The following is a 27834-nucleotide window of genomic DNA, read 5'->3' on the forward strand; positions in this document are numbered from 1 at the left end:
ACTTACCAAATGGATGTTTGGCAACAATTGGCTCTGACTTTAGGCCTTCTCCTACACCATATTTATTTTCAGCACTGACCCTGAAGGTGTATTCTATGCCCTCGTGAAGTCTGGTTACTCTAAAGGTGGTTTTCTGGACAGCGGAAGCACATGTCACCCACTTGTTATTCACAGAGTCTCTCTTCTCTAGTACATAGTTGGTGATTTCAGAACCTCCATCATCCTTTGGAGGACCCCACTTCAAGGTCATGGCTTCTGCTGTGACTTCATCAAATTTGATTGGTCCGGTGGGGATGCCAGGCTTGCCAACAACCTTTATAGAAAGAGTTCCTTCCTTGGTGCCAGCAACATTCTTGAGTGTGATTGTGTATTTTCCAGCATCGGATTTTTGGCAGTCATATACTACAAGGGTTGTGTTAACTGCAGTTGATTCGACACTGACTCTTGTGTCTGTTGCTAGGGGATCTTCCCCCTTCTTCCAAGACACCGATGGTGCTGGTTTGCCTTTTATGGGGATCTTGAGACGGAAGTTGCTGTTTTCTTTAGCCAAGTAGCACAGATCAGGTAGATCCTTCAAGTCAAGATCGGGAGCCACTATTAAAAAAAAGGGGAGTGGAGACAAATTATTTGCATTGAAATTATTGAGATTAGAAAGCCACCTCAGATCACTATCGGTTTAAAAGGTATATGTTCAGTACGCCAACATGTTGGGGTTCTGGAAGACACTTCTGATGACCAGCAGGAGAAAGTAAAGATGCTACGGGAGATGCTTACCAACATCGTCCTTGGCCACAACCACAATTTCACTTGGGGTTCCTTCTCCGTTTTCATTCTCTGCACTCACTCTGAAGGTGTACTCCTTCCCCTCCTTCAGATCCTTTGTGGAGTACTGAAGGCTCAGTGATTTCATGACCCGTTGCCACTTATTTTCTTCTGTCAGGAAATCCACCACATAGCCAGTAATTCTGCTTCCGCCATCACTTCGAGGCTTCTTCCAGCCGATGGTACAAGATGACTTAGTTATAGCCAGTGCTTTCAGGTCGACCACAGGTCCCGGGGTTTCTAAAAGAGGAGAAGAGGTAAGTCTAAGCCCCGGGCAACCAAGGTGGGCTGTAGTTCAATGTGATTGGCCCTAGTCTGGGGCTCACCAGAAGCTTTGACAGCATCACGTGTCTCCCCCGGATCCCCGATGCCGTATTCATTTTCGGCAAACACTCTGAAGAAGTAGGATTTCCCCTCCTCCAAGTTAGAGACTCTGAAGCTTGTCTTCGAGCACTCGGTTGTCACTGTCGACCAGGACTTCCTCTCTGCATCCCGTTTCTCAACCACATAGTTTATGATGGGGCTCCCACCATCAATAATGGGAGGATCCCAGGTAACATATGCAGAGTCCTTGGATACCTCCTTAACAGTCACATTGACAGGTGGACCAGGAGTGTCTGAATAACATACATAAGAAATGAACACAAACATTAAAAGATGTACAAACTATGGTTTCAAGCACACGTGATGATTCTTTTCTTCAGTAGACTTACCCAGCACTTTCACCACAATAGTGTACTCCTTCTTGCCGCAGCTGTTCTCCAAGGTTAAGATATATTTTCCTGCATCATATTTGTTCACATTTTCGCAGCGCAAGAAGGTGTCAAAGTCTGTCGACTTTATATCCAGGCCAATCCTTTCTCTTAGATTGACGTTCGGTTTAGACCAAGTAATCTTTGGAGGTGGCCGTCCTTTTACTGGCACGTAGAGTCTCATTGTAACTCCAGCACGTAAGATAAGTGTTTTCCTTAGTTCAGCATCAAGTTCTCCCTCAGGTGGAACTATTTAATTTGGGAGGGGTAGGGGTGATGAAGAAAGTTATAGTCATAACAATGTAAGCGTCACATTTATTTCTAAAGGCTGCCCTTATCATCTCTAAATTCACTTCCTTTATAAAACTGACTTCTTGTTTGTTTGTTTTTAAAAACACCCTTAAATAATTCAATACTCTCATGATCTTTTATTTTTCTTTATTTTACTTTTATTTCTAGATATGTGTTTCTGTGTATGTTTGCATATGTGAGTGCAGGGTCCATGTAAGCCAGAACTGGACATTGGAGTTTCTGGGGGTGAAGTCACAGGCACTTGTAAGTCACTTGAAGTGAGACTGGGACCCAATGCACTCTTAACCACTGAGCTAGCTCTCTAACCCCCAAGATATTTTCATTTTTCAATGAACTTTGGGCACAACCAAATATTCCTTAGAGGACCTGTAGTCCTCTCACATGAACCTTGCATGTCTAAGACTCTATGTGGAAAGACTGCTTCCTTCAGCCTTGGTTTTTCTTTTTTATATTCACTGAAGGCATCCTGCATATACTTCACCCCATTTGTTATTTCATTGTAGGAAGGAAAGTATGTAATAGATAAAATAGACTTCTGGGAAAAAATTTTAAAGGTGGGAAGGAGTTATGGAGATGAAACAAGTAGAAGAAATAGAGGAAGAAAACTTATGAGAGCCTTCCAGTCCCATGGTTACTGAAAGGATTGTTGGATGAGTAAATAATAAATGAAAGGAAAATAAATAGGTCACAACTTCAAAAACAAAACCCCTTTTTATTCTTAAAATTCCATATTCCTTTGAAAACCACTTATAACCTTTATTCAATTTGGCCTGCTAAAAATCATGAAATATCACCTATTCCTCCCAACCTGTGCTCCTGGAGCTCGTAGCTATGTGTGCATAGGAGTCGATTAGAATTCCCTCTTAGGAGATGATGAAGAGAATGTCTCATTTCTATCTTTTGGTGTACTTACTTAGGATGTCCTTGGGGCAGTGTTTATCTGGCACATCGCTGGGGTCGCTGTACCCAATCTTGTTAACGGCATACACTCGGAACTGATACTCGGTGTTTTCCATCAGGCCAGTCACCTCGAAGCGGGTCTTCTGGAGCTTCTCTGGCAAATTGCACCTCACCCAGTGATCAGAATCAGCTCGCTTTACTTCCACAAGATAACCAATGATAGGGCTGCCGCCATCATAGGCCGGCTTGCCCCATGATAGACTCACAGAACTACGGGTGGTATCATAGACTTTAGGGAAAGCTGGCGGGCCAGGAGGATCTGAGGAAAAATGACAGGAGAGAGGATTAGCAAACACTTCCTTTCTGGCTGTTTAATGCTGAATCCAGAGTACAGGACTGTCAAGTGCACTTACACAGTGGGTCTTGAGCATACACGGCTTTGGATGCATCACTGGGTTTGCCGGGTCCAGCTTTATTGATAGCCGTAACTCGGAATTCATACTCCGTGCCTTCCTGGAGACCCGTTGCTTTTAATGTCCTTTCTATAACAGGTTTTCTGTTGACTTTAGTCCAGTTGACTGCCTGAGTTTCCCGCTTTTCAACCAAGTATCCGGTGATAGGTGAGCCACCATCATCCGCTGGGGCTTTCCAGCTGACGGTCATGTGATCTTTAGTGATGTTGCTAATGACAGGAGGGTCACAGCGTCCAGGCGGGTCTGTAGAGATGGAATGATAAGTTGATGTCCTAAGCGAAAAGGCAGTATTGAAAAAGTAAAGGGCCAACTGCTGGAGAACATTCTTACTTACCATATGGGTTTTTGGCAATCGCTGGCTCAGTGAGGATGGGATCGCCGACTCCGTATTTGTTTTCGGCACAGATACGGAACTGGTATTCATGGCCCTCTATAAGTTTCTCCACAGTGCAGCTGGTGATGGGCACAGTAGCAGAGACCTGGGCCCAGTTGGGCCTGCTTGTTTCACGCTTGTCAATGATGTAGTTGGTGATTTCTGAGCCTCCATCCTCGAGAGGAGGTTCCCAGGACAGCATTGCACGGTCTGCATACATCTTGTTGATTTTCACAGATGCTGGAGGACCTGGCTTATCTGAAAGAATGGAGAAGAAGAGTGGAGCACTTTACTAAAAGGGGGAATGAAAATAGAGAAGAGGGCTAGAGAATATAGGTATAGAGAGTAAGCTACCCTCAATATTGTCTTCAACTCCTCTGCGACTCTAGAAGTCACCTCACGTCTCAGAATCCTATGTAGCTGGAATATGTAGTCACTAATAGTCTTCAGAAATCAAAACCACTCTTCTGTAATACTATTAACTTTATTCTTAGGAAATACTTTATTATTGCTGTGCTTGAGACAGGGTATCATGTAGAACAAGCTGGCTTCGAAGTCCCCGAGTATTGGAGCATGACCTCGAAACCCTGATTCTCCTGCCTCCTCCCAAATCCTGGGCTTACAGGAGTTCATTGCCATGTACAGCTTATAAACTTATGTATAACTCTTCAGGCGAAGTGAAGCATGGAAGTATAATCAAGTGCTTTAATTACCTAGTACTTTCAGCTTAATGGTGGCTGATTTGGAACCACTGGAATTTTCGGCAGTAATGGTATAGTCTCCTGAGTCTTTCCGGTTCACACTGAACAGCTCCAAGGTACACAAGTTCCGCTTCATTGCCATCTTTATGCCTTCGGCTTGTTTTATTGGTGTGGTGTCTTTCTTCCAAGAAACCGTTGGCATCGGTTTCCCGAAGACAGTAGCATCCAAGCAGACATTAGTCCCAGCCTTCACGGTAAGCAAAGACTTCATCTCAACACTGAGTTCTATCCGTGGAGGAACTGGAGAGAAAGAAGATTGAAGGTATTGATGAATGCAAAGTTGTGTTGTACAATTATTACTGATTATTGTGATAAACTCACATTTGTTTCATGAGTGAGATTTTATCTTGCTATTAATTATGAACTTTTAATACTTGGGATTGAAGCCAGGTCTTGATACATGCTAGGCAGGTGCTGTACCACTGAGTTACACCCTTAGTCCTCCGTACTTATTTTTATTTCATTATTATTTACATTTATGGGTACAGAAATGGGTATTTTGGCATAAGTATGCATTGGGAAATGATTCAATCAAGCAAACTCATACAACAGTGACCTCACCTATTCAGTCAGCATTTTTCTAGGTGTGAGGAAAATACCTAAAATCTACTGTTTTAGTACCTTTGAGCTTTATAAAACATTATAAATTATGACACCATTCAGGGGAGTAGATCACCACAAATGATTCTTCCTGTCAGGCTGAAACTTTGACATTCTCTCCTTATTTCCCTTCCCTTCCCTTCCCTTTCCTTCCCTTCCCTTCCCTTCCCTTCCCTTCCCTTCCCTTCCCTTCCCTTCCCTTCCCTTCCCTCAGCCACTTATTTTTAAGCAACATATACATTGTGAAAGTTAAATATGTTTAACATAAAAATTTGACAGTACTGCAAATAGGAATCCCAAGGCTAGGCTTCAGCACTGTCATTGTATTGTTTCTTTGTCTTTCTTCCTGTGATTATGCATCATTAAAATCTTTCAGTCCTCAGTCTTGTCACTGCTTTCTTGTTTTGCTTATTACAGTTCTTCCTAAGCATAATTTTTAGTGCTGTGTAAATTTAGTTTACACCCTATCATTTATTCTTTGCCATTCCCACAAGTATGCGTTTAGTGTTTGTTTGTTTGTTTGTTGGGGGGAGGGGTGTTTAGGAGACATGACTGACCATCATGGATAGTCTATGTGTTACATATGCAGTAGAATCTTACCATTTTCTGCAAGAATGGTCACTGGATCAGAAGGCTCGGAAGGCTGGCTGATGTTCACAGCAGTCTTGGCAATCGCTCTGAACTGATACTGAGCATTCTCTTCTAACCCAGTAGCTGTGTACTCTTCCTGGGGAATCTGGTGAGGTGTGGTATTGCACCGAACCCATTTATCACCAGGAAGTTTGCAAGCCTCTACAAAATAGCCGATAATTCTGCTGCCTCCATCATGCTTTGGCCGGGCCCAGATAAGCGATGCGCTGTTCTTGGTGACGTCAACAACTTCAGGTTTCCCTGGTGGATCTAAAGCCAAAATAAATATTCTCAATGTTGATCTTGACTAGAAGTTTAAACACCACACAGCATCACCCCTGTGATGTCCAACAGGATAACAATTATCTCATGCCAACCATCCACCCCCCATTATCTAGTTTTGAGTGCTTGCTCTACATTGACAGGAAAGACAGTACATTTTCATGGTAAGAGGTAGGCCCTCTTCTAGGATGGAAGTACTAACTTTCAGAAGCAAGATTTAAACGCACCTCTCTCATTGTAAACAACCATTACTTACCAACCGGCATCCTTGCAGTCACATACTCAGTTGGTTTGCTAGGTGGGCTGGACCCAGCTTTGTTTAGAGCATAGATTCTGAATGAATATTCTAGACCTTCTACGAGGCCAGCACAAGGATACTCAGTTGACCGGACAATAGTGTCATTAGCTTTCACCCAGAGCAAACTGTTTCTTTCTTTGCGTTCAATCAGGTAACCAGTGATGGGGCTTCCTCCATCACTGTCTGGTCTGTCCCACGCGACAAATATGCAGTCTTTGTTGACTTTAGTGACACGTGCATTCTTTGGCTCACTAGGAACATCTAGAGGTGAAGACAGGGAAATGTCAGATTCTGCCTCCAAGAATATGTGTATGTATATTCATATATTCGTATACATACACCCACATGTATACACATACACGCATATACACACACACACACACAATATATATATATATATATATATATATATATATATATATATATAATTTCTCATACACACAATAAAACTCTTACCAAATGGGAACTTAGCAAGCATCTTTGGAGATGTGAGAGGCTCTGAAATGCCAAATCTGTTTTCAGCTCGGACCCGGAAGATATACTCCTGGCCTGGGATCAGCTTTCCAACCCTGCAGGAAGTCTTGGTGACTGATGCTAGAGCTGTGACCCAATCGCCACGGCTTACATCACATTTCTCTACTATGTAATTGGTAATGTTGCTGCCTCCATCCTCCAGAGGGATGTGCCAAGACAGGGAGCAAGCATCAGCATCTATTTCAGAAATGTCAAATGGAGGCTGAGGGGGCCCAGGAGCATCTGCATAAATCGAAAGGAAAGAAATGTAAGAACAGAGATTTGATAGTTTAAAAAAAAAAAAAAAGCAACCGTTCTCATCTCAATATTTTAATGGCCACTTGGCTCATTTGTAACCTACCCATGACTGTAACTTTGATTTTCTGAGTGTCTGACCCGGAGCTATTCTCTGCCGTGAGGCTATAGTAACCACTGTCTTTTCTAGTAACGTCTTTTATGATCAGAACTGAGGAGCCGTCTGCCTTGTGGATGGCCAGGTGGCTGGATGTAACAACTTCGTCGTCTCCTTTCTTCCATTTGCAGATGGGGTTAGGCTTTCCATACACATGCGCCTCAACTCGAAGTTTCTTCCCGGCTTTGATAGTGATTTGCTCAGGCATGAGGATCTTTGGTGGCACTGAAAGCAAAGGCAAAAGCCATTCCTTAGGTGGAGAATTTTTCTGAGTTTTTAAAGATTTTGGGTTGTAGCCCACTAGGGGTTTCAACTTAAAGATTCATGAATTTATAATGGAATTTTAAAAAATTCTTAAATGCAACAGAAAGTATCAGGTATAGCACACATAAGGCTAGAGACAGTTCTCTAATCTGTATGTAAGGAACTTGTTAACTCAAGGATAAATGTCTGCCTTAACCAGCTTTTTATCACATGGTACAAAGGAAGCAATGAGTATTTATAAAGATTGGTTATGTAGTTTAGATACTGCTCAGAAAAGCCAGATAAGAGGAACAGATATCCACGAAGGCTAAACATCCATACACAGAATATGAGAATAAACAGACAACTTACATAGCTGTTCTTTTGCTTCGTAGACGCCTTCGGCCTCTCTTGGCATGCTGACTCCAACAGCATTTCTAGCTGCAACTCTAAATTTATATTTCTTTCCTTCCTTTAGGCCAGTAACAATAAGGCTGAGGTCTTTGACCACTGAGTACTCTGTCCAGCGATCTGCAGGTTGGTCTTCTTCTCTGTAACTAATGATATAGCCATCGATTTTAGCGCCTCCATCACGCAACGGAGGTAACCAGGCCAGTGTAGCACTGTTCTTTGTCATTTCGGTCACCTCCAGTTTTCTTGGAGGATCTGGCTCACCTAGAAGAAAAACAGAATTTAGAAAATTAGGTACCTTTATAATCCCCTTTGCTAATGCATAATGCATATGTAAGAGTTTCAGTATGACCTTTGCACCAAGTATATGGGATGTTTAGTTCAACATGTTGAAAATGAAGTATAAGATGAAGAAACTAATAAGTTTTGTCTGAGAGAGATATTCACTGTACTCTTGGGGTTTCAGGTTTCACAAATCAAGTCCCTTCCGGTGGATTATAATCATACTGATCTCATGACCTTAGTAAACTAGAGGGCTGCAATCAAAGGGGAGAAGAACGGAGATTGCTTACTGAGAGGATCTGATGCAAGCACAGGTTTGGGGATGTCTGTCGGGACACCAGGGCCATATTCATTGACAGCAGTTACTCGGAAGAAATACTCGTTCCCAGGGACAAGGTTGGTTACATTGAAGCTTGTTTTCTTCACTTCAGGGGTAACTGTTGACCATGTTTTTCTTTCTGCCTCACGTTTCTCCACAATATAATGTGTCACTTGGCTTCCACCATCATTTTCAGGAGGTGCCCAGGACACGTGACATGATGTTTTAGTGACATCTGAAACTTTTAAATCAGCCACAGGTCCAGGAGTATCTGTAAAGATCCACAGACTCAGAACATATGTCCCATAAGCATTCTTATTAACTTATTTGATTTTGAAGCAGAAAAAAAAAAGCACTTGGATAACGCACCTAGTACTTTGACATTCACAAAAACAGCCTTTTCTCCTGCTGGGTTCACAAGGGTCAGGGAGTATTTTCCAGAGTCATCACGGGTAGAGTTGGGGATGACAAGGAAGGCCATAGTGTCAACTAGATCGACTTGTCCTTTTCTGACCACATTATCAATGCCCACTTTGCGCCATGTGACTTTGGGGGCAGGTCGTCCTCTCACTATTGCGAATAGTCGAATAGGGCAGCCAGCTCTCACTACGACCAGTTTTCTCATGCTGGCATCCAAGTCAATCTCTGGAGGCTCTGCAAACGACACAAAAGACATCAGCCGACTCTTGAGACACGAGGAAGCCCATGACCGTGAGAATGCATGCAGATGACTATCTACCACCACAAAAGGGCCTCACCTAGGATTTCTTTAGGTTTGATGGCTTCCTTTAGCTCTGCAGGGCGCCCAATGCCAACTTGATTCTGGGCACACACCCTGAACTCGTACTCCTGGTTCTCATCCAAGCTGGTGACTGTGAATTCCATGCGAATAAGTTGAGCTGCAGCGTTGCACCTTTTCCAGCCTTCGTCAGGTGATGCGTCTGCTATTTTGGGTCTCATCTCTACGACATATCCAATTATCGGTGCACCACCATCATAGACTGGTTTTCCCCATGCGAGAGTTATGGAACTTTTGGTTGTATCAACCACTTTGAAATTGGTTGGTGGCCCAGGTGGTTCTGAAAGTAAATTACATGAAAATAAATGCATATGCAATTAATTATATGCACATGTAGGTCAGAGGTCAACCTCGAGTGTCCTGTATTGCTCTCTACCTTATTTTTGATACAGGATCTCTCAATGAAACTGTTGCTTCCCATTTGGCTAGAATGGATGGCCAGTAAACTCCAGGAATCCACCCATCTCTGCCTCCCTCTCAGCACTGAGGTTATAGATATGTACATGGGTGCTGGTGATCTGAACTTAGTCCTCAAGCTTATGTGATGGGTGCTTTACCCACTAACTCATCTACCCAGTCTCATGATATTTTAATGTCTAATTTTATAGTTAATGTTCAAATAAGCTCCAAAGAAGGTCATTCTAGTTTCTCAACTCCCAAGACTTCGTTTTTCTTTCTAAAAATTAGGATATGCCAGAGCATATATTTTTAGTGATATGATAAAAGGTCTATTTGTGGAAATATTAGCTAAAATGCAGCTTACAAAATATGGAACAAACTTTCAACAGATACTTCTACACACCATTTTAAGAATTGGTTTAATGGTGTTGGAGAGATGGCTCAGTGGTTAAGAGTGCTGACTGCTCTTCCAATCCAGAGTTCAATTCCCAGCCACCACATGGTGGCTCACAACCATCTATAATGAGATCTGGTGCTCTCTTCGGGTGTGTCTGAAGACAACTACAGTATACTCATATATACATAAATAAAGCTCTTTAAAAAAAAGAATTGGTTTAATATCAGAAAAAGTAGGACCATCTTACCTATGGGATCTTTTGCCACCACTGGTCTTGATGGTAAGCTTGGTTCTCCAATGCCAACTTCATTTTCTGCTTTGACACGGAACTGGTACTCGTGCCCTGGGAGGAGATTCTGTACTTTCAAGCGTCGCTCAGGGATGGCACTCTTGTTAACAGGGACCCAGCGGACTGCATGCTTTTCTTTTTTCTCTAAATAGTATCCTGTGATAGACTTCCCACCATCATATTCAGGGGCGTTCCAAACCACGGTCATCTCTTCTTTGCTTACTTTAGTGACTTCTGGAGGATCAGGGCGGCCAGGTCTGTCATACTTGGTTTTTGCAATGACTGGTTTACTTTCTGTTGGAGGCCCTGTGCCTATTTTGTTTTCTGCACGAACTCTGAAAATATACTCATTTCCTTCTATGAGACGAGTCACTGTAGCACTGGGTGTCAAGACATTAGCAGAATAGGTAGACCATACCATTCTCTTGCTCTCACATTTTTCTAGGATATAATTTTGGATTTCACAGCCGCCATCATCTTCTGGTGGATCCCAGCGGATAGTACACCTGTCACTGGACACATCAGTGATTTTCAGGTTTCTTACAGGACCAGGTTTATCTAAAACATTGACAGTCGCATAGGCCACAAAACTGCCAGCTGGGTTAGTTGCGGTGATTACGTATTTACCGCCATCGCTTCGCTTGGCTTTGGTAAGAGAGAATTTCGATGATTCGGCACTGGTATCAATCTTGACCCTTGGTGATCTTGTTAAATCTGTAGCATCTTTGTCTTTGGTCCAGGCAACCTCTGGGAATGGTTTGCCTCTCACACCTGCCTCGAGTCTAATGGTGTCCCCTGCTTTGACAGTTAGCACCCCACTTAATTTTAGATCAAGTACTGGCTTCTGTAAATCTTCCTTCACAACAACTTCCTCTGTCCTCACCCAATCACTTTCTCCACCTTCATTCTTAGTTTGTACTCTGAACTCATAAATCTGGTTTTCAACACACTTGTCAACCATGTAGTGGGTTTCCTTAATGCTTCCTTTGTGCACTCTTTCCCAGTCTGCAGAGCCCTTCAGTCTCCTCTCAACATGATATGATAGATTCGGGCTACCACCATCATAATCAGGCCGTCGCCACTTTAGATAGACAAAGGTCTTTCCTTTATCTGCAATATGAAGGTTTTCAGGCTCCCCTGGCCTGTCAATAGGATTGATGGCCAAAATTGGAGTCTTTGTTTCAATGGTTGGCCCAACACCTACTTTATTCTCTGCACAAACACGGAAATAGTATTCATTATTGGCTAACAGGTTGGCCTTGACCAGTCTCTTGGTGACATCTGAGGCAACGATTGACCAGCCTTTCTGATTTGGTTTACGATATTCCACTATGAAATTTGTAATTTCTGAGCCACCATTATCTAGTGGGTTTTCCCAAGAAATGGTGCAGTTTTCCTTGGTTACGTTGCTAACCTTCAGATTCTGGCAAGGCCCAGGTCTGTCAAGGACATTAACAATGGCTGACCCTTGGGCATGCCCACTGCTGTTCTTAGCAGAGATGATATACTTGCCATGGTCAGCTCTGACAGCTTCTTTAATTTGTAGCTCAACACGAGGCAGATCATGAATTAGGTCAACCCGCTTGTCTTTGACCAGTACTTTTCCTTCCTTGGACCAAGTTATGTCTGGCTCAGGTCTGCCTTTGACTCGGGCAAGAATGCGGATAGTTTGACCCACCCGGACGGTAATGACATCACGGCATGTAACGTCAAGTTCCACTTCCGGGGGATGAAGGATGTCTTTTGCAATCACAGATTCTGCAAGCTCCCTTGGCTCTCCCTCACCCACAATGTTAGCTGCTCTAATGCGAAATCTGTACTCATTTCCTTCAATCAGTCCGGGGACCCGGAAGGCACATTGCCTGATGAGTTCGTCTTTATTAATCCTATCCCACTGCGCTGTGCCAGGTTTCTGATACTCTACTACATACCCCAAAATGGGGCTGCCACCATCACTGAGGGGCTTTGTCCACACCAAGTCAGCAGATTCTTTGCTCTTGTCTTTCAGCTTAGGATTTATAGGTGGCCCTGGTGGTTTGATGGGCCGGCAAGCTTTGATTGGGTCAGAACTGGGTGATGGATTGCTTAAACCTGCAAGATTTTCAGCAAAAACTCTAAACTCGTATGTATTTCCCTCATAGAGTCCAGTCACCCTGAACTTCAGGTCAGCAATAGGCGTTTTGTTGACCCTCACCCATTTGCCGGTTATTTCTCTGCGCTCTACATAATAGCCAGTTATTGGACTGCCACCATCAGATTTTGGCAGTGTCCAAGACACCGTTGCAGCATTCTCAGTAATGTCAGTTACCACTGGTTTACCAGGAGGAGATGGAGGACTGAACTTGTGCTTAGCAACAGTAGGTATGGAGTCAAGGGGAGGACCGACACCCATCTTGTTCTCTGCTTTGACTCTGAAAACGTATTCACAGCCTTTTTGGAGATGTGGGACCTTCAGCTTCAGCTTACTGCTTCCTGCAGAGACGACACCCCATGTACCTTTCCTTGTATCTTGTTTCTCAACAATGTAATTTATCACTGGGCTTCCTCCATCATCCTTAGGCGGTTGCCATGAGATAGTCATGTATTCAGGTGTGACATCCAGGATATTAATAGGACCTGTTGGTGGACCAGGTACATCAAGAACAGTAAGATGGACAGCTACTGTTTTGGTACCCGCTGCATTGGAAACTGTGAGTTGGTATTCCCCAGTATCCTTCCTTAAACAATTCTTAATGGTCAGCACGGATGAGAAGCTGTCAGTCTCAACTGTGTAGTGGTCATCTGTTTTAATCTCAGTCCCATCAGTTGTCCATTTTGCAGTAGGAACAGGTACACCTCTTATGATGGCAGGGAATCTAACTGTGGTACCAGCCTTCACCACAAGCCCTTCAATTAACTTCACATCTAATTCCACAGATGGAGGCACTGGGGAGAAAAAAAAGAGAGACAAGGCCATTAGATTTGAACTTTCACAGTATGAATAATTTAAAGAAGATATAAAGGTGCCAATCCAAAAGTCACCTAGTTTCTCTTGACATTCTATTGGGATAGTTGTATCAGGAAGACCAAGACCTATGATATTTTCAGCTTTTACACGGAATCTATAGGTCTTTCCTTGTTGTAAGCCTGTAACAACACAGTCTAAATTTTTCACAGTCTTGAACTTGATCCAGTCCTTGTCACCCTCTTCTTGATATTCCACTAAGTATCCTGTGATTGGAGAACCACCATCACGATCTGGCTTATTCCAAACGAGAGAGACTTCAGTCTTGTCGACATCTACGTGGTGCAGATCCTTGGGTGGCCCTGGGGGATCTTTGAAAGAAAAGCTATGATGAGTAAGCAATACTCCCAAATCTAACCAAATAATAATTCTCTATTCAGAGAGATAACTCACGGAGAGGATCCAGAGCCTTGATGGGCTTAGGTGTTTCAACAAAAGGACCACGTCCGTATTGGTTCTCAGCAGCTACTCGGAAGAGGTACTGATTGCCCTCAGTCAGATGTTTAGCCATATGGCTCTTCTTCTTTGACGTGGTGGAAAGAGGGGACCACTGGGCAGTGGCAACATCTTTCCTCTCAACCACATAATTGGTTACAACAGAACCACCGTCGTCCAGTGGTTCCTTCCAAGTCAGGTAACAAGAATCTTTCCTAATTTCACTGACTTCCAGATCTCTAGGTGGCCCAGGTTTATCTGAAAAGTATTAAATGATAGATAAGTGAAAAGAAAAAATATGTATTTGAGTTTTTTAGTAGTACAAATATTAAAATGCGTACCTAAGACCAATACTTTGACTGAGACTGTCTTTGTACCCGCCGGATTCTCCACAGTTAGGGAATAAATACCACCATCTTCGTGGGCAGCATTACGGATTTCAAGCTTGCTCCCAACTGGAGTAACATCAATTTGGGCTTTTGTTGGAGCCTCTCTGTCTTCTTTTTTCCAGGTTACTTTGGGGAATGGCACACCTTTGATGATGGCACTAAGTCTTAGGGTGTCACCAACTCTAATGTGTTGTTCTCTTGCCATGTTAGCATCAAGTATAAGCTCAGGAGGTTCTAAAATGAAGAGAATGCCTTCAGGTTGGATTCTTTAATGCATACTATAATTATAGTACTGCATGTACAGTGGACACCTATTTTTTCACAATTGCAAATCTCAACATCTCACTTACCAAGTCGGTCCTTTACTAGAACTGGTTCAGGAACGTGGGCTGGGTCCGATTCACCAGCCTCGTTGACTGCCAGTACTCGGAACTTGTAGCTCTGACCATCCCTGAGGCCAGTGACTTTATATTTAGTTTCAGGGCATGATTCAGGAGTGTGATTGGCTCGTCTCCACTCTTCATCCCCAACTTTCTGGTACTCCACGATATAACCCAGGATCTTGCTACCACCGTCGTGACGTGGTGGCTGCCAAGTTAGCTCAACTGAATTACATGTTGTATCTATTGCCTCAGGATTAATAGGTGGACTTGGTTTAGCTACATAATAAAAGAAAAAAATTAAAGAAATTAAAATAGCACAGAGAAAAGTTAGAGAGTATGAAAACTGAATGCATGTTTTAATACTGTACCAATTGGGTCTCTAGCAAAGACTGGTTTGGATGGTGGACTTGGATCTCCAATACCAATTTCATTCTCTGCAGAAACACGGAATTCATACTGGCATCCTTCTAGAAGATCAGGAACCCTATACTTAGTGTATGGATGAATAGGCTCTTTGGTAACTCGAACCCATCTTTTAGACATAGTTTCCCTCTTTTCCAGGATGTAGTTTGTGATGGGCTTTCCTCCGTCATTTGGCTTGTTCCAGGTTACTAATGCCGAGTCTTTGGTGACCTCTGTGACAACTGGCTGCTCAGGTGCATCAGGGACTCCTGTAATAGATGTTAGCCAAATGTGTTAAAAGCTTAAACGTTCCTGTTCCCTGTGTCAAGCATTGGGTCATCCCCCCGCCATATTACATACTGAATCGATCTTTGGCTTTCATTGAATCAGACACCAGAGGGTCACTTATTCCATATAGATTTTCCGCATGAATCCGGAAGATGTAATCTTTTCCTTCAAGCAGTTTAGGGACCTTGCATGTAGTTTTGGCACTGGCAGATGTCACAGGCATCCAGATGTCTTTACCGAGCTCCTTCTTCTCAATAATATAATTGGTAATTTCACTTCCTCCATCATCTAGAGGTGGCTTCCAAGAAATAACCATGTATTCTTTGGTCACCTCATCAAAAATGACAGGTCCTACTGGTGGTCCAGGACGATCTGAAGGGATAAAAAATAGCATAAAATGTTCTCATCACTTCTACGTCTAAAAGGACAAAGGGGTCTATTTTTCTTGGTATATAGAACTTACCAACAACATTGACTTGACAGAAACCTTTCCTGGAGCCTGTACTGTTCTCCACAACTACACAGTATTTCCCAGAATCTGAGCGTTTGGCCTTTGTCTTCTCAAGAGCAAGTGTCGTGGGAGTGGTCTTTATGTGAGTACGATCATCTTCCAGTACATCAGCTTCATCTTTGAACCAATCAATCTTAGGCTTTGGTTTGCCTGAGTATCGGCCAGTGAGGGCGAAAGATTCACCAACTCGGACGGTAAGCTTATCTCTGAAGTCGAGGTCAAGTGTAGGTGGAGCTAGAATTTAGAATTACAGACAAGAGTCATTTTTGCTGTCCTGCCATAAGGCTACAGATATGGAAGTTTTCAAAGTATAAAGTATAGCAGACACATACCCAGTTCATCCTTGCAAGTGATTGGCTTGGTGCAAAATGATGGCTTGCCTTGTCCAACGATATTGACGGCACTGACGCGGTACTCATATGTATCGCCTTCTTTTAAGCCTTTCACAGTGTATTTCCTGCTAAGCAGGTTGTCATTTGTAACTTTGTGGAACTTCTCAGTACCAATGAGGCGGCTTTCTAGGACATAGTTTATAATTTCTGACCCGCCATCATACTTGGGAGGGTTCCAAGTCAAAGACACAGTATTTTTAGTGACTTCTTTGACTTCCAGGTCCTCAGGTCTCTCTGGCACAGCTGTAAATATTATTACAATGAAAGGAAGAGTGTCACCGTGAGAACGTAGAAGAGTGGCAGATGTATCTTTTCCTGGGCATTATTTTTAAAAAATAAAACCATTTGCTTCAATGAATCTCGAAACTGTTCCTGCCATATTACTATTATAGTGAGATCAGATTCTAAGGCACCAGTGTTCTCAGCTGATAAGGACATGGAGCCTCATTTGGATTAAATAACAAAAGATCTTAAGAGTCAGCAGTTTGCGAGTCAGAAAGATGATACAGTTTTTACTTAGATCACTGAATGGGAAACTTCTAAAACAACAATGACAGGAAATTGATACAGGGAAGGAATTTGATGACTTGGAAGGCTTTGCTGCCATTTTTTTTTTAATCACAAATACAAATACAATGACATCAGATATTTAACAGTTGTCTTAGTGTTTGACAAAAGAGTAACATCTGTGGCACACATACACACACATGTACACATGTACTCAAGCACACATTCATGTGCACACCATAGTGTTGAATTCAATGAATAACGGGTTAATCATATTTGTTATCAATTTTACTTACTTATTGGGTCTCTAATGACAAGTGCATTTGGTGTCTCAACAAATGGGCCCATGCCAATGCTATTCTCAGCTGCAATTCGGAAAAAGTAGGATTTTCCTTGAATAAGGCCCTGAACAGTAGCATTTTGTCGAGTGACTGTGTATGTCACAGGGGTCCATGCCCTGCGGTCAGCTTCCCGCTTCTGAATGACATAATTGGTGATTGGAGAGCCACCATCATCTTCTGGAGAGAACCATGTCAGTTTGCAGGAGTCATTGGTTAGGTTGTCAGAGAGGAATGGTATTCCAACAGGTCCTGGGACATCTGGGGACAAGAGGAAAACATGTTAAGCCATTTGTCTCCCATGCTCAATAGACATGTTAGCCTGCTAAAAAGTGAAGACAAAATGGGATACCGAAGAAAATAAGCTTTTTGTGCTTGTTAATGAAGTTTGTTTTTTCTTACATAACTACATCTATCTGTATTTCTATAATTTATATTATCTATGTCTCTCTGACTCCTGCTTCATCTATCTAATCAATCTTATCTGTCTGTCTGTCAGCCTGCCTGCCTGCCTGCCCATCTGTTTGTCTGTCTTAGCTCAGGGTCTAACTTCATTGCCTATTCTGGCCTTGATCTCACAGTTCTCTTTCCTCAGCTTCTCAAATCGTTGGGATTAGAGCACAGTCATATTTTAAAATGAAGTAGATTTGTGCTATCATGTTTTAATAAAAAGCAGAGAGAATAAACTTTTTAAAGAAGGAAAATTTGTGAGACTGAGGGAAGAGCTGTAAGATTGAGGTAGACAGTGGTTTGATCTCTTTCGATTTTTCAAAAGGGAAAATAGGGAGAGGTGGTTTTCTGAGTGACCAGTTAGTTGATGGGTACAGAAGGCCTTGATTTTCAGACATTGGGATTTTAATATGGAAACATACCTGTTATCCAATTAGAGTAATAGTTGTTGATGGGTACAGAAGGCCTTGGTGTTTAGAGGTTGGGATTTTAATATAGAAACATACCAGTTATCCAATTAAAGTAATAGTTGTTGATGAGTAAAAGGGCTTAGAAACTTGAAACCTAAAAGCTTTTAGAGTTACCGATGCATGAAATATCCATCTCTTATTCTATTATTCTATTAAAATGATGGCTGTTTGGAGTGTGGCTCTACTGAGTTACAAGTGCTAAGTGGGACAGTGTCACTTTCTAGGCAAACAGGGATTAAGGCAGACAAAACACACATAGGAAGCTGGTAGAACTGAACTTTACCCTCGGTGATGAACACTGCAGTACTGATAATCACACACACTGACTCCCTGTGAGAGGTTTTTACAATGTTAAAATTCTATCCTTATTTATTATTTTATGATATGAAAATGATATTGCTGGTGAAACTTTGAATATTCATAAATATTTTCAGGAAAGATGCTTTTATAATGACCATGTAATCATATAGGAGGGCCTTAGGGTGGTATGTCTTGTCAAAAAAATGTAGCATACAAAACTTCATATAGGGGAATGGCAGTTTCAGAGGATCTGACACTCTCTTCTATCCTCCTTGAGTGCTTCACACAATGGAACATATACATATATGGAGGAAAAACATGATACAGACTAAAAAGATATTAAAACAAAATAAACTTTCATGTGTAGTAGGAGCATAGCAATGTGGAATATGTATAGGGAAAAAATATAGGAAGGAACAGTTAAAGAATTCTAAAATGAACAGTGAATTATGTTTCTTATTTTTCAAACATTTATAACATAGTCTTATTGCAACATAGCACTGTTGTAGTTATAGTTAAAATTAAATTAAATTAAAAATAAAATTAAAATGAAGAAGCTGCATTTCTAGGTATGGTAGTTCGTGCCTTGAATCCTAACCCTCAGGAGGCAGAGGCAGCTGGGTCTTGATGGGTTTGAGACCAGCCTGGCCCACAGTGAGTTCTAGGCTAGCCAAAGCTGCACAGTGAGACTCATATCTTGAAAAAAAAGTAAGATAAAAGAAAATGTTGCATAGACAAATGGAAAATATTTACCTAGTACATCAACAATAATTGTCTTCTTTCTTTCTCCGCCTTCATTTTTGGCAAGAAGAGAGTAGACGCCTTGGTGGCTCCTCTGGCAGTTCTTGATGACCATGGATGAGCTAATTGCTGTGGTCTCAATGGCGGCCTCTTGAGGCAAGGCTCTTTCATTCATACTCCAGGTGACAGTGGGAGGTGGCTTCCCAGATACATAGGCAATGATACGGATCACCCCTCCGGCGTGGACCACTATTCTGTCTCTGACACTGGCATCAAGCTGAAGGTCAGGCGACACTGGGAAACAATTAGAAATGGCAAATGTGACTTCCATATTTCAATATATAGCAAAATTATCAATAAATTAGCAAAAGTATTGGTAATTACCAATTCTGTCCTTCATTTCAATAACGTCCGTGACTTCTCCAGGTTCCCCAACACCAGCAACATTGACTGCTCTCACACGGAATTTGTAGAAGGCTCCTTCTTTTAATCCAGTAACAACCAGTTTTGTCCCCCTCACTTCTTTATCTTTACCCTGGGGGAAAGTAACAAATATTTTATAATTAGAGGATTTCTAATATAAACCTGTATATTATATCAAATATAGAATCTCACTGCTTAAATCATTCTCTCAAGTAATCATACCTACCTACTCTTCTCAGGCATTAGGGACCAGATATTATAGACAATGAGTGAATGACTGGTCAGAAAATTGTGTTTAAAAATTAGTGTCAAATGATAGAAAAAAATACTGTTCATTTATTCCATCTTTCCAGGAGTCATAACCAAAAGATATGTGAATGACATGAAAACTTTTGATTGTTCAGGTTTTAATTGATCCATCACGACTGTATCTACTCACTGTATAATAACCCATTACATATAAAAAGCTGCCAATAAGCATTTCCATCTCCTTGAATATTTGCCATTTCTACCTGTTGGGAGGTTTCAAACCCTTCCAATTTTTTAAAAAATAAAACATATAAATTCTTGTGAACTCTAGCCATCATAGCATGCTACTGAGTGCTGGAACTTATTCTTTCTAAGCATTTTAGTACCCAATATAGGATCTTCTTTGCATTTCTGCTTCTGACCTGATTAGTTTGACATCATGTTATTTTCCTAGTTTTTAATTTAAAACATAGGCAGAAACAAATGGGTGTCAGAATAACTACTTAAACCACATTCACTGTACATTTCTTTATTGAATGCTTTAGCTACCTTTTCCCATTCTTCTTTTCCTTCTTCCTTATACTCAACAATGTAGCCAGTGATTTTGGATCCGCCATCTTTTAGTGGAGGAGACCATTCTAAGTCCACAGATGATTTTGTCCAGTCTGTCACTTTGGGGAATGGAGGACCAGGGGGAGCTGGAAAGAACCATTATACATCAATATTTAATTTCCATGGGACTTTTGGAAACAGTTTTTTTTTTGTTTTTGTTTTTTAAGAATTGTTTAAAGTCTTACCAACTGGATCTCTAGCAGTCACTGGATCTGAGGGAAGACTTGCTGGACCCACACCAGCGGCATTGATTGCATATACCCGGAACTGATAGTCTGATCCTTCAATAAGGCCAGTCACTTTGTAAGAAACACCTAGAGTCATGGCTTTGATGGGATCTCGGTTAACTCTCTTCCATCTCTTTGAAGTGGTGTCTTTCATTTCTAACCAGTACCCTGTCACAGGAGAGCCTCCATCATATTCCGGCTCTTCCCAGTTGACAGTCATGGAGTTGCGAGTGACGCTGCTCACTGTTGGTTTATCTGGAGCTCCAGGGACAGCTGTGAGGATGTATTAATTTTATTAATTGGCAAGCAGTTATTAAAAACAAAAACAAACATAAAGAGGATGACATCACTTGAGAAAATGGCATCCTACTCACAGAAGAGGTTCCGTGCTGTCTCAGGTTCACTGTCAAGTGGCTCTCCAATGCCGTACTTATTCTGGGCCATGATTCGGAAGACGTATTCATGGCCTTCTAGCAATTTGGGAATTGTGTACATGCATTCTTTAGGTTCACTGGAGACACGTACCCATGTCTTTCTGTTGGCTTCTCTTTTCTCAATGACATAGTTTGTAATCTTAGACCCACCGTCATCTTTAGGTGGAAGCCAAGATAATGTCATCTGATCCGCTGAAATAGATTCAAACTTTATGGGTCCCACAGGGGGGCCAGGACGACCTACAAAAAAAATTTTTTTTAAAAAAGAATATTTTGTTAGTTGAATGATTTTAAAGCCAAATTTTATTTATGATTAACAAAACCATGTTTTAACCAAACAGTACAATCTTTACCAAGGACATTGAGTCTCATCTCCTTTGATGCTGTCCCCAGGTTGTTTACGGCTGTGATAGAATATAAGCCAGTGTCACTCCGGCGAGACTGAGGAATGACTAAAGTGCAAGTGTCATCCACCACCTGTTTGTTGACATGGGTGTCATAAACAACAGGCTCTTTGCTGTCGGGTTTCTTTGGCGGAGCCTTGAACCAGGTGAGAGTTGGGAACGGCACACCTTTGATTTTGGCCACAATGTTAACATCAGTTCCTTCTTCAACTTCCATGAATTCTTTTAGCTCAATGGCTGGTGGGCCTAGATTATTGACAACAAGAACAAATGTTAACATAAGGAGTAAAACGCACTAAAGAACAGACAGTGAAATTCACTGTGGTTTGAGGCCTGTTTGGGTTGACTGTAGTTACATTTCATTGTCCAAGCTGATAGAAAACCTGGGTCTCTCTTTAGCACAGTTATACTCAACAGTTACATGTAGCTATCCTTTATTGGATCTGTGCACAGATACCTATCTGCTCTTGTCTCTCCTTTAATCATGCTTTAACATACATGCAGAAATTCTGACAAAGGGCAGCAAGGAGGGAATGTCATGGCAGTTTATGCCTGTCACTTCAGTCATGTTTTTCTTTACTAATTCTTTACTAAGAGTTATGAAGTCATTTCAATGCTCATTTTTTTTATAAGAAATAGAATTGCTGGTAGAAGCCAAATACTTTTCTATTTTCTATAAATGTATTATAAGTGTGCAAAGGGGATTGGCACATTCATAAGACCAAAAAAATATACCATGTATTTTTGTAACAATAATTTGAAGAGGCTTATTTATGTATGCATGTTATCTTCCAAAACTAAAATGGGTATTCTCAATAGAGGGAAAGTCTCATTTGAAAAGCTACATTGGCCTTAGTAGGTGCTAAGTAAATTCCTTGCTTTCAGCTCCTTTCAATTTCTTTCATTTCTAACAGATGAGAGAGCTTGTCTTGTGGGAAAGTAGAAGGAGGATACTGGATGCTTCTTGTTTATAGTAAAAGCAATATGGGAGGGTATTTGCTAATTCTGTCCATAATGGGGTAATAAGTTATTGACTAATGTGTCCATGCCTATATGTAGTCCATGGGGGTCCTCTGATAGGTGTTCTGTCTCTATTAGATACAAGAAGGTAACCCTAGAGGAGGAAATTCTCGGTTAAATACGTACATGTCTGGTCTTTGACAATCACAGGACCAACAGTGGCTGAAGGCTTGCTGACCCCGGCCTCGTTGACGGCTTTGACTCTGAATTCATATTCCCCTCCCTCTATGAGGTCTTCCACGGTGAACTCCAGTTCTTCCACATCACGCCTATTGCACTGCCTCCAGGCTTCTTTCTTTTTCCCGGTAGGGTCCCAAGCCAAACACTCAACAATATAATGGGTGACAGGAGAGCCACCATCATTCTTTGGAGGTTTCCACGACAGGTGCACTGTGTTCTTTGTTATGAGACCAATCTTGAGTTTGATAGGGGGATCAGGAGGATCTGTAAATGTGATTATAGGAACAGTCAAGCACTGCTGTGAGTAACGGAGTTCAGTCTTAAGACTGCAATTTCAACCTGCACTCGAAAACTTACATATTGGGTCTCTGGCAGTGGTCCTCTGGATGGTTTCTGCAGGTGGGCCAATTCCAAAACGGTTTTCTGCTCGAACACGGAAGAAGTATTGCTGCTCAGAGATAAGATCTGGTACCACAAATGTGGTGCTTCCACAATTTGGATTGACTTTCGTCCAGGCTTTCCCGTCGATGGTCTTCTTCTCAATGACGTAGCCTTTGATCCTATCACCTCCATCATCATCTGGCATCTTCCATGAGAGGCGGCAACTACCCCTTGTGATGTCACTGACCTTCAAATCTTTGGGAGGGCCTGGTGCGTCTGTTGGTTGCAAACCACAGTGTAAATATTCCTTAGAGGGTGAAAACAGTTTGCTTTGATTGTGCCATAACTACGAACATCTTTCTTACCCATGACTTTAACTCTGCAGTTGGCAGTTTTCTGTCCTGCTTTGTTCTTGGCTGTGATGCTGTATTTGCCCGAGTGAGCTCGAGTACACTCTGGGATAATGATGACCGATGAGTTTTCGGCCGTCTCCAGCTATACAAATAAAATTGTAGTAGTACATCAAGTAAGATCATAGCATTGCTAAGGTAAATCATATTCCTAATTAAAATATGCTATTGTCTCTTACCTGTGCATCTTCAGGTATATCATGAACTCCATCCTATTAGAAAAGAAGACAGTTATGTTTCAAATACTGTTTCGGGTTATTCAATGGAAGACATAGAATAAATCCCAGAATTATTACCTTCATTGCCTTCTTTGCTTTTCCATCAAATTCCCAAGATGATTTTGGTGTGGGGCGTCCCTTGATCACAGCAGGAATTTTGACCTGTGAGCCAGCTTTGCAAACCAGGCAGTCTTGTGCGCCAATGTCAATGAAAACCTCTGGAACTTCTGGAATATTCCAGGTAATAAGAGAGCAGTCAGCTAACATTTCTGAGAGAGGTAACTGATATATCCCTAGGACCTTGATTTCCCAGTATCATCCAAAGGAGACCACATAAGCGGAATGAGTACCTTGGATATCAGTGGCAGGGATCTCTCCGGTCGTGTCACTTGGTTCAGACTCTCCAGCTTCATTGACAGCTTTCACTCTGAACCTGTACTTCCTGAGCTCTTTCAGATTAGGCACCACACATTCACAGGCAGTGAGAAGTTTATCGGGTTCATTGACTGGCTTCCAGTCCGTGGTTCCCTCCTCTTGCATCTCTACAATGTAGCCTTTGATTGGGCTGCCACCGTCTTTGGCTGGAGGTTTCCATGCTAGTGAGATGCTTGATTTTGTTTTATCTTTGACCTCTGGGCAAGAAGGTGGCCCAGGAGGGTCTAGTAAGGAACAAATAAGCAAGCATCACATTTTGAAACAATGGAGTGCTATTTTTATATATATCATAAGATATTCACTATAAAAGACATTTATTATAGTCTATTATAATATTAAAATTGAAGTGCTGGAAAAGTATAACAAACAAGAGAGTATATTTTCTTTTAGTATTAATACAGAAACAAGAAAGCAAACGAATCCCTGGGGAAAGGATTACTCGCCATCTCTGGCTAGATCTATAGTCTGTGAGCACAGCATTGATAAAGAGCTATTTCACTTCTGAAATCCTACTGAAGAGATTCAACAGTGTATTTTACTTTAAAAAGTGATCTACAACTGAAAATTTTACTTTCTACAACATGTACATTCAAAATACTTTCATCACTAGCACGGAAAACCTTTGCATACAAACTAGTCTTAATGCTCTTCAGGGAAGAATCAATGTTTCTGCTTGTTAGGTCAGAACACTTTTCTGATGGAGCCTAACAATGAATGAAGCTCTTTTATCTCATTTGCCTGTTTGTTTTAAATCTTCCCCCCTTCTTCTGATTAGTCCAGTCCATGTTCCAAACTCATTTGCTAAATGATAATGTGACTACCTTACAATATATTTGCTCTAAATAACATGAAAGTGTCTTAAATCTCTGAAAGAAACAGTTCAAGTTATTCTTCAGAGAATCCATATTTATAAAATGCACTGAATTATGAAAATCACTATATTTTAATTCCTGAGCCAATCTGCTTATATATGAAACAGTAAGATTTTTCATTATTTGATCTCAGATATTCTGAGAATGCAATGTCTTTGTCCAGAAATACTTAACATTTTACTTTTGTATTGACTTTTTACAAGAGAGTCTAACTATTTAATAGGGGAAAATAATTTCCATAGTATCTAATGACACAGAGTTTTGAACTCTTAGTTTATAGCGTATGTGTTTATTGTTGTGGTTTAAAAAAAACCCACTAATTTTAATCTAAGAATTTGAAAAGTATTTTATGTATGTGTGTATATATATGTATATATTTCACTATGGACTGTTCTAATAAAAATATGAGAGATTTATTAGTAACCTACTTGGTAACTTTAGCCATTAGAAATGGGTCCTAGAAATAAAGCATACTTACATATAGGATCTCCTGCAACAGCTGGGTCTGATGGTTCACTGGGAGGGCCAATTCCTGCAGCATTTATTGCCATGGCTCTAAATTGATATTTGACGCCTTCAATCAACCGCGGAACATTGAATTCCACACCCTTCAGTCCTACTTTGGTTATTGGTGCTCTGCTAACACGTGACCAGTAGGTACCACCTTCCTCTCTCTTCTCTAGCCAGTAGCCAGTAATTGGAGACCCTCCGTTGTCCAGAGGAGGGGTCCAGCTCACAAGCATAGATCCTTTGGTACGTTCTAAGACTTTCGGTTTTCCAGGAGGCCCGGGGAGGCGGTAGGGATCTTGAATGACGACCTTGTCTGATTTGCATTCATCACTGATTCCATATTTATTCACTGCCCTCACTCGGAACTCGTACTGACCATTGGGGATAAGCTTCCAGATCTAGAAATTTAGGTGAGTAAAGAAATCAGAACAAGTATGCTTCGGCTGATTTCTTTATTAGCTTTACTTATTTTAAAACTCAATTTATTTGGGGCTGGATCACCATAAGAAGTAGATACATAAGCTTAAATCATAGGAAAGACAGGAAAGGAAAAACCCTTTAAAAAAACAAGACATCAATGTTTGTAGTTTCTAGTGGAGTTCAAGTAAGAGAGAGCAGTAGGTTATATGGGATAAGTGGCCTTATGGGCACAGTGATAAATGCCACACTAATGAATAGATACTGGTAGTATAGAATTTTGAGTTTAATAATTCTAAAGTTATATTAAAAATGGTATCACACAGTGTGCATAAGTTTGAAAGCATTTACCCCGTATCTTCTCTCAACAGCAGTGTTAGTGACTTCTTCCCATTCGGACTTCTTCCTGCTGGCATCACGCTTGTCAATGATGTAATGAGTAATTTCACTGCCTCCATTGTCTAGAGGGGCATCCCACGTCAAATAGCAAGACTCAGCTTTGATGTCAGTAACAGCGAGGTTTCTGGGTGGAGATGGACGATCTGGGAAGGAACAGCAGATGGGACTGAGACATCATTCATGAACAGGAAGTGGCTTTCTTTCCCACATAGGAGGCAAGTCTCTTACCATAAACCTCCACATGAACGTTGCGGAATACGGAGCCAAGACGATTGGAAGCTGTGATTGTGTACGTGCCCTTGTCCTCTCGGGCTGCTTTAGGGATGCTAAGCTCAGTCTTTGCCTCACTTCGGGAGACTTCTTCTTTGGTTATATTCAGTGTATCCGTAGGTTTATCAATCACCTTTTCATTCTTGGACCACTCAATCTTAGGCATGGGGAGGCCGGTCACGTCTGCAGGGATGTTAACTGGCTCCCCTGCCTTAACTTTGATAGTGTCTCCTCGAACAGCCAGGCGCAACTTAATAGTGGGAGGGACTGAAAGAAGAAGTAAAGAGGGAAAAAGTCTTAAGGATGTTCCCTCAAGTCACCATAGAGTACATTAGTGGTATTAAATATGGAATCCATACCTTCATCATCCTGTATGACTACGTTAAGAGGCAGAGATGGTTCACTTTCACCAACGTCATTGACGGCTTTGACACGGAACTCATACATTTGGTGTTCATCAAGATTTTCAACCAGAAATGATGTGGTTGGGCAGAGTCTCTTGTTAACTCTTTCAAAGTCGGGTTTGTCATGGCGGCGTTTTTCAATGATATATCCTTGAATGGGACTGCCACCATCGCTGCGTGGCTCTTTCCAGTCAAGTGTGATGGTGGATTTTGTTCTTTCTGTGTATGTGAGCCTTTCAGGAGATGTTGGAGGGCCTTAAAGCAGAAATAATTGAAAATGGCGAGCATGAAATAAGTATTTGCATACAAAATAGTATTTCACTTCTATTTGTATGAAAAATAGATTAATTGGCATTTTCAAACACACCAGTCACAATGATAGCCAGTCTTACTAATGGTATTTTATTTCTGGTGAATGCCTCATCAAAATCATTAATTAAAAATAAATCAAGAATATGTGTATGTGTGCCTTGTATTTAGTATTTCATCTTGTTTTCCTGTGATACTTACAAAACTTCTAATCCTACAAAACTGGGAAAATAGGTATGTGAAGTTCTGCTTTCAGTGTCAGCAGAGAGCAAGGTGTTTTTTTTCCTTTGTGACCAGACAGTAGATGTGGTTATTGAACATCCTTCGAGTCATATTGACTCACTGGAAAGATCATTTATGAAATACCACAAAGGTTTTGTGTCCTTAAGGAATGGCTCTGACTGGTGTAACTAGACCTGTCCCATCCTAGCTGACTGTACTGCAGATAGAAACAAAGGAAGCCCAGCTCTAGTCTGAGGCCTCCACCAAAACCTGAAATTAATGGAATGTTTTATGGATTTTATAGTATTTTTTTTCTATTCTTTAGTGGCTCTTTCTGATTGAGTCTAACTATCATTTGACTGTAGAGACTTCTTAGAAGTATAGTAAAACTAAACAATTTATCCTATGGTAATTAACTGCCATATATATATATATATATATATATATATATATATATATATAATGTATGTATATATATACACACACAAACACACATATATGTTTATATGTGTGTATATACATATACACATATACATGTTTATATGTTTATATTAGATGTAT

The 27834-nt window shown here is 41.3% G+C and overlaps 1 protein-coding gene across 4 annotated transcripts in view; it reads right to left on the reverse strand.

Moving 5' to 3' along the window:
• Ttn (titin) overlaps window positions 1–27834 on the reverse strand; it is a 278578-nt gene that overhangs the window by 51513 nt on the left and 199231 nt on the right. For all 4 annotated transcript variants that reach the window (XM_017317139.1, XM_011239438.1, NM_028004.2 and 1 more), the window contains 42 exons: window positions 26698–26997; window positions 26297–26605; window positions 26021–26211; window positions 25221–25650; window positions 23786–24094; window positions 23514–23662; window positions 23397–23429; window positions 23173–23302; window positions 22784–23083; window positions 22373–22690; window positions 21176–21472; window positions 20763–21062; window positions 20347–20661; window positions 20099–20247; window positions 19262–19412; window positions 18890–19171; window positions 16875–17177; window positions 16012–16314; window positions 15632–15913; window positions 15241–15540; window positions 14847–15149; window positions 14446–14754; window positions 14048–14329; window positions 13665–13964; window positions 13289–13582; window positions 10226–13192; window positions 9142–9462; window positions 8753–9037; window positions 8355–8654; window positions 7744–8046; window positions 7078–7353; window positions 6660–6959; window positions 6162–6464; window positions 5594–5893; window positions 4346–4633; window positions 3594–3890; window positions 3200–3502; window positions 2800–3105; window positions 1536–1823; window positions 1149–1439; window positions 775–1062; window positions 7–594 (listed from right to left, as the gene is read on the reverse strand). In XM_017317139.1, coding sequence (XP_017172628.1) covers window positions 7–594; window positions 775–1062; window positions 1149–1439; window positions 1536–1823; window positions 2800–3105; window positions 3200–3502; window positions 3594–3890; window positions 4346–4633; window positions 5594–5893; window positions 6162–6464; window positions 6660–6959; window positions 7078–7353; window positions 7744–8046; window positions 8355–8654; window positions 8753–9037; window positions 9142–9462; window positions 10226–13192; window positions 13289–13582; window positions 13665–13964; window positions 14048–14329; window positions 14446–14754; window positions 14847–15149; window positions 15241–15540; window positions 15632–15913; window positions 16012–16314; window positions 16875–17177; window positions 18890–19171; window positions 19262–19412; window positions 20099–20247; window positions 20347–20661; window positions 20763–21062; window positions 21176–21472; window positions 22373–22690; window positions 22784–23083; window positions 23173–23302; window positions 23397–23429; window positions 23514–23662; window positions 23786–24094; window positions 25221–25650; window positions 26021–26211; window positions 26297–26605; window positions 26698–26997 — 14643 coding nt within the window. The remainder of the gene's footprint in view (window positions 1–6; window positions 595–774; window positions 1063–1148; window positions 1440–1535; window positions 1824–2799; window positions 3106–3199; window positions 3503–3593; window positions 3891–4345; window positions 4634–5593; window positions 5894–6161; window positions 6465–6659; window positions 6960–7077; window positions 7354–7743; window positions 8047–8354; window positions 8655–8752; window positions 9038–9141; window positions 9463–10225; window positions 13193–13288; window positions 13583–13664; window positions 13965–14047; window positions 14330–14445; window positions 14755–14846; window positions 15150–15240; window positions 15541–15631; window positions 15914–16011; window positions 16315–16874; window positions 17178–18889; window positions 19172–19261; window positions 19413–20098; window positions 20248–20346; window positions 20662–20762; window positions 21063–21175; window positions 21473–22372; window positions 22691–22783; window positions 23084–23172; window positions 23303–23396; window positions 23430–23513; window positions 23663–23785; window positions 24095–25220; window positions 25651–26020; window positions 26212–26296; window positions 26606–26697; window positions 26998–27834) is intronic.

Source organism: Mus musculus, chromosome 2 (assembly GCF_000001635.26).
Source record: "Mus musculus strain C57BL/6J chromosome 2, GRCm38.p6 C57BL/6J".
NCBI classification, from domain to species: domain Eukaryota; kingdom Metazoa; phylum Chordata; class Mammalia; order Rodentia; family Muridae; genus Mus; species Mus musculus.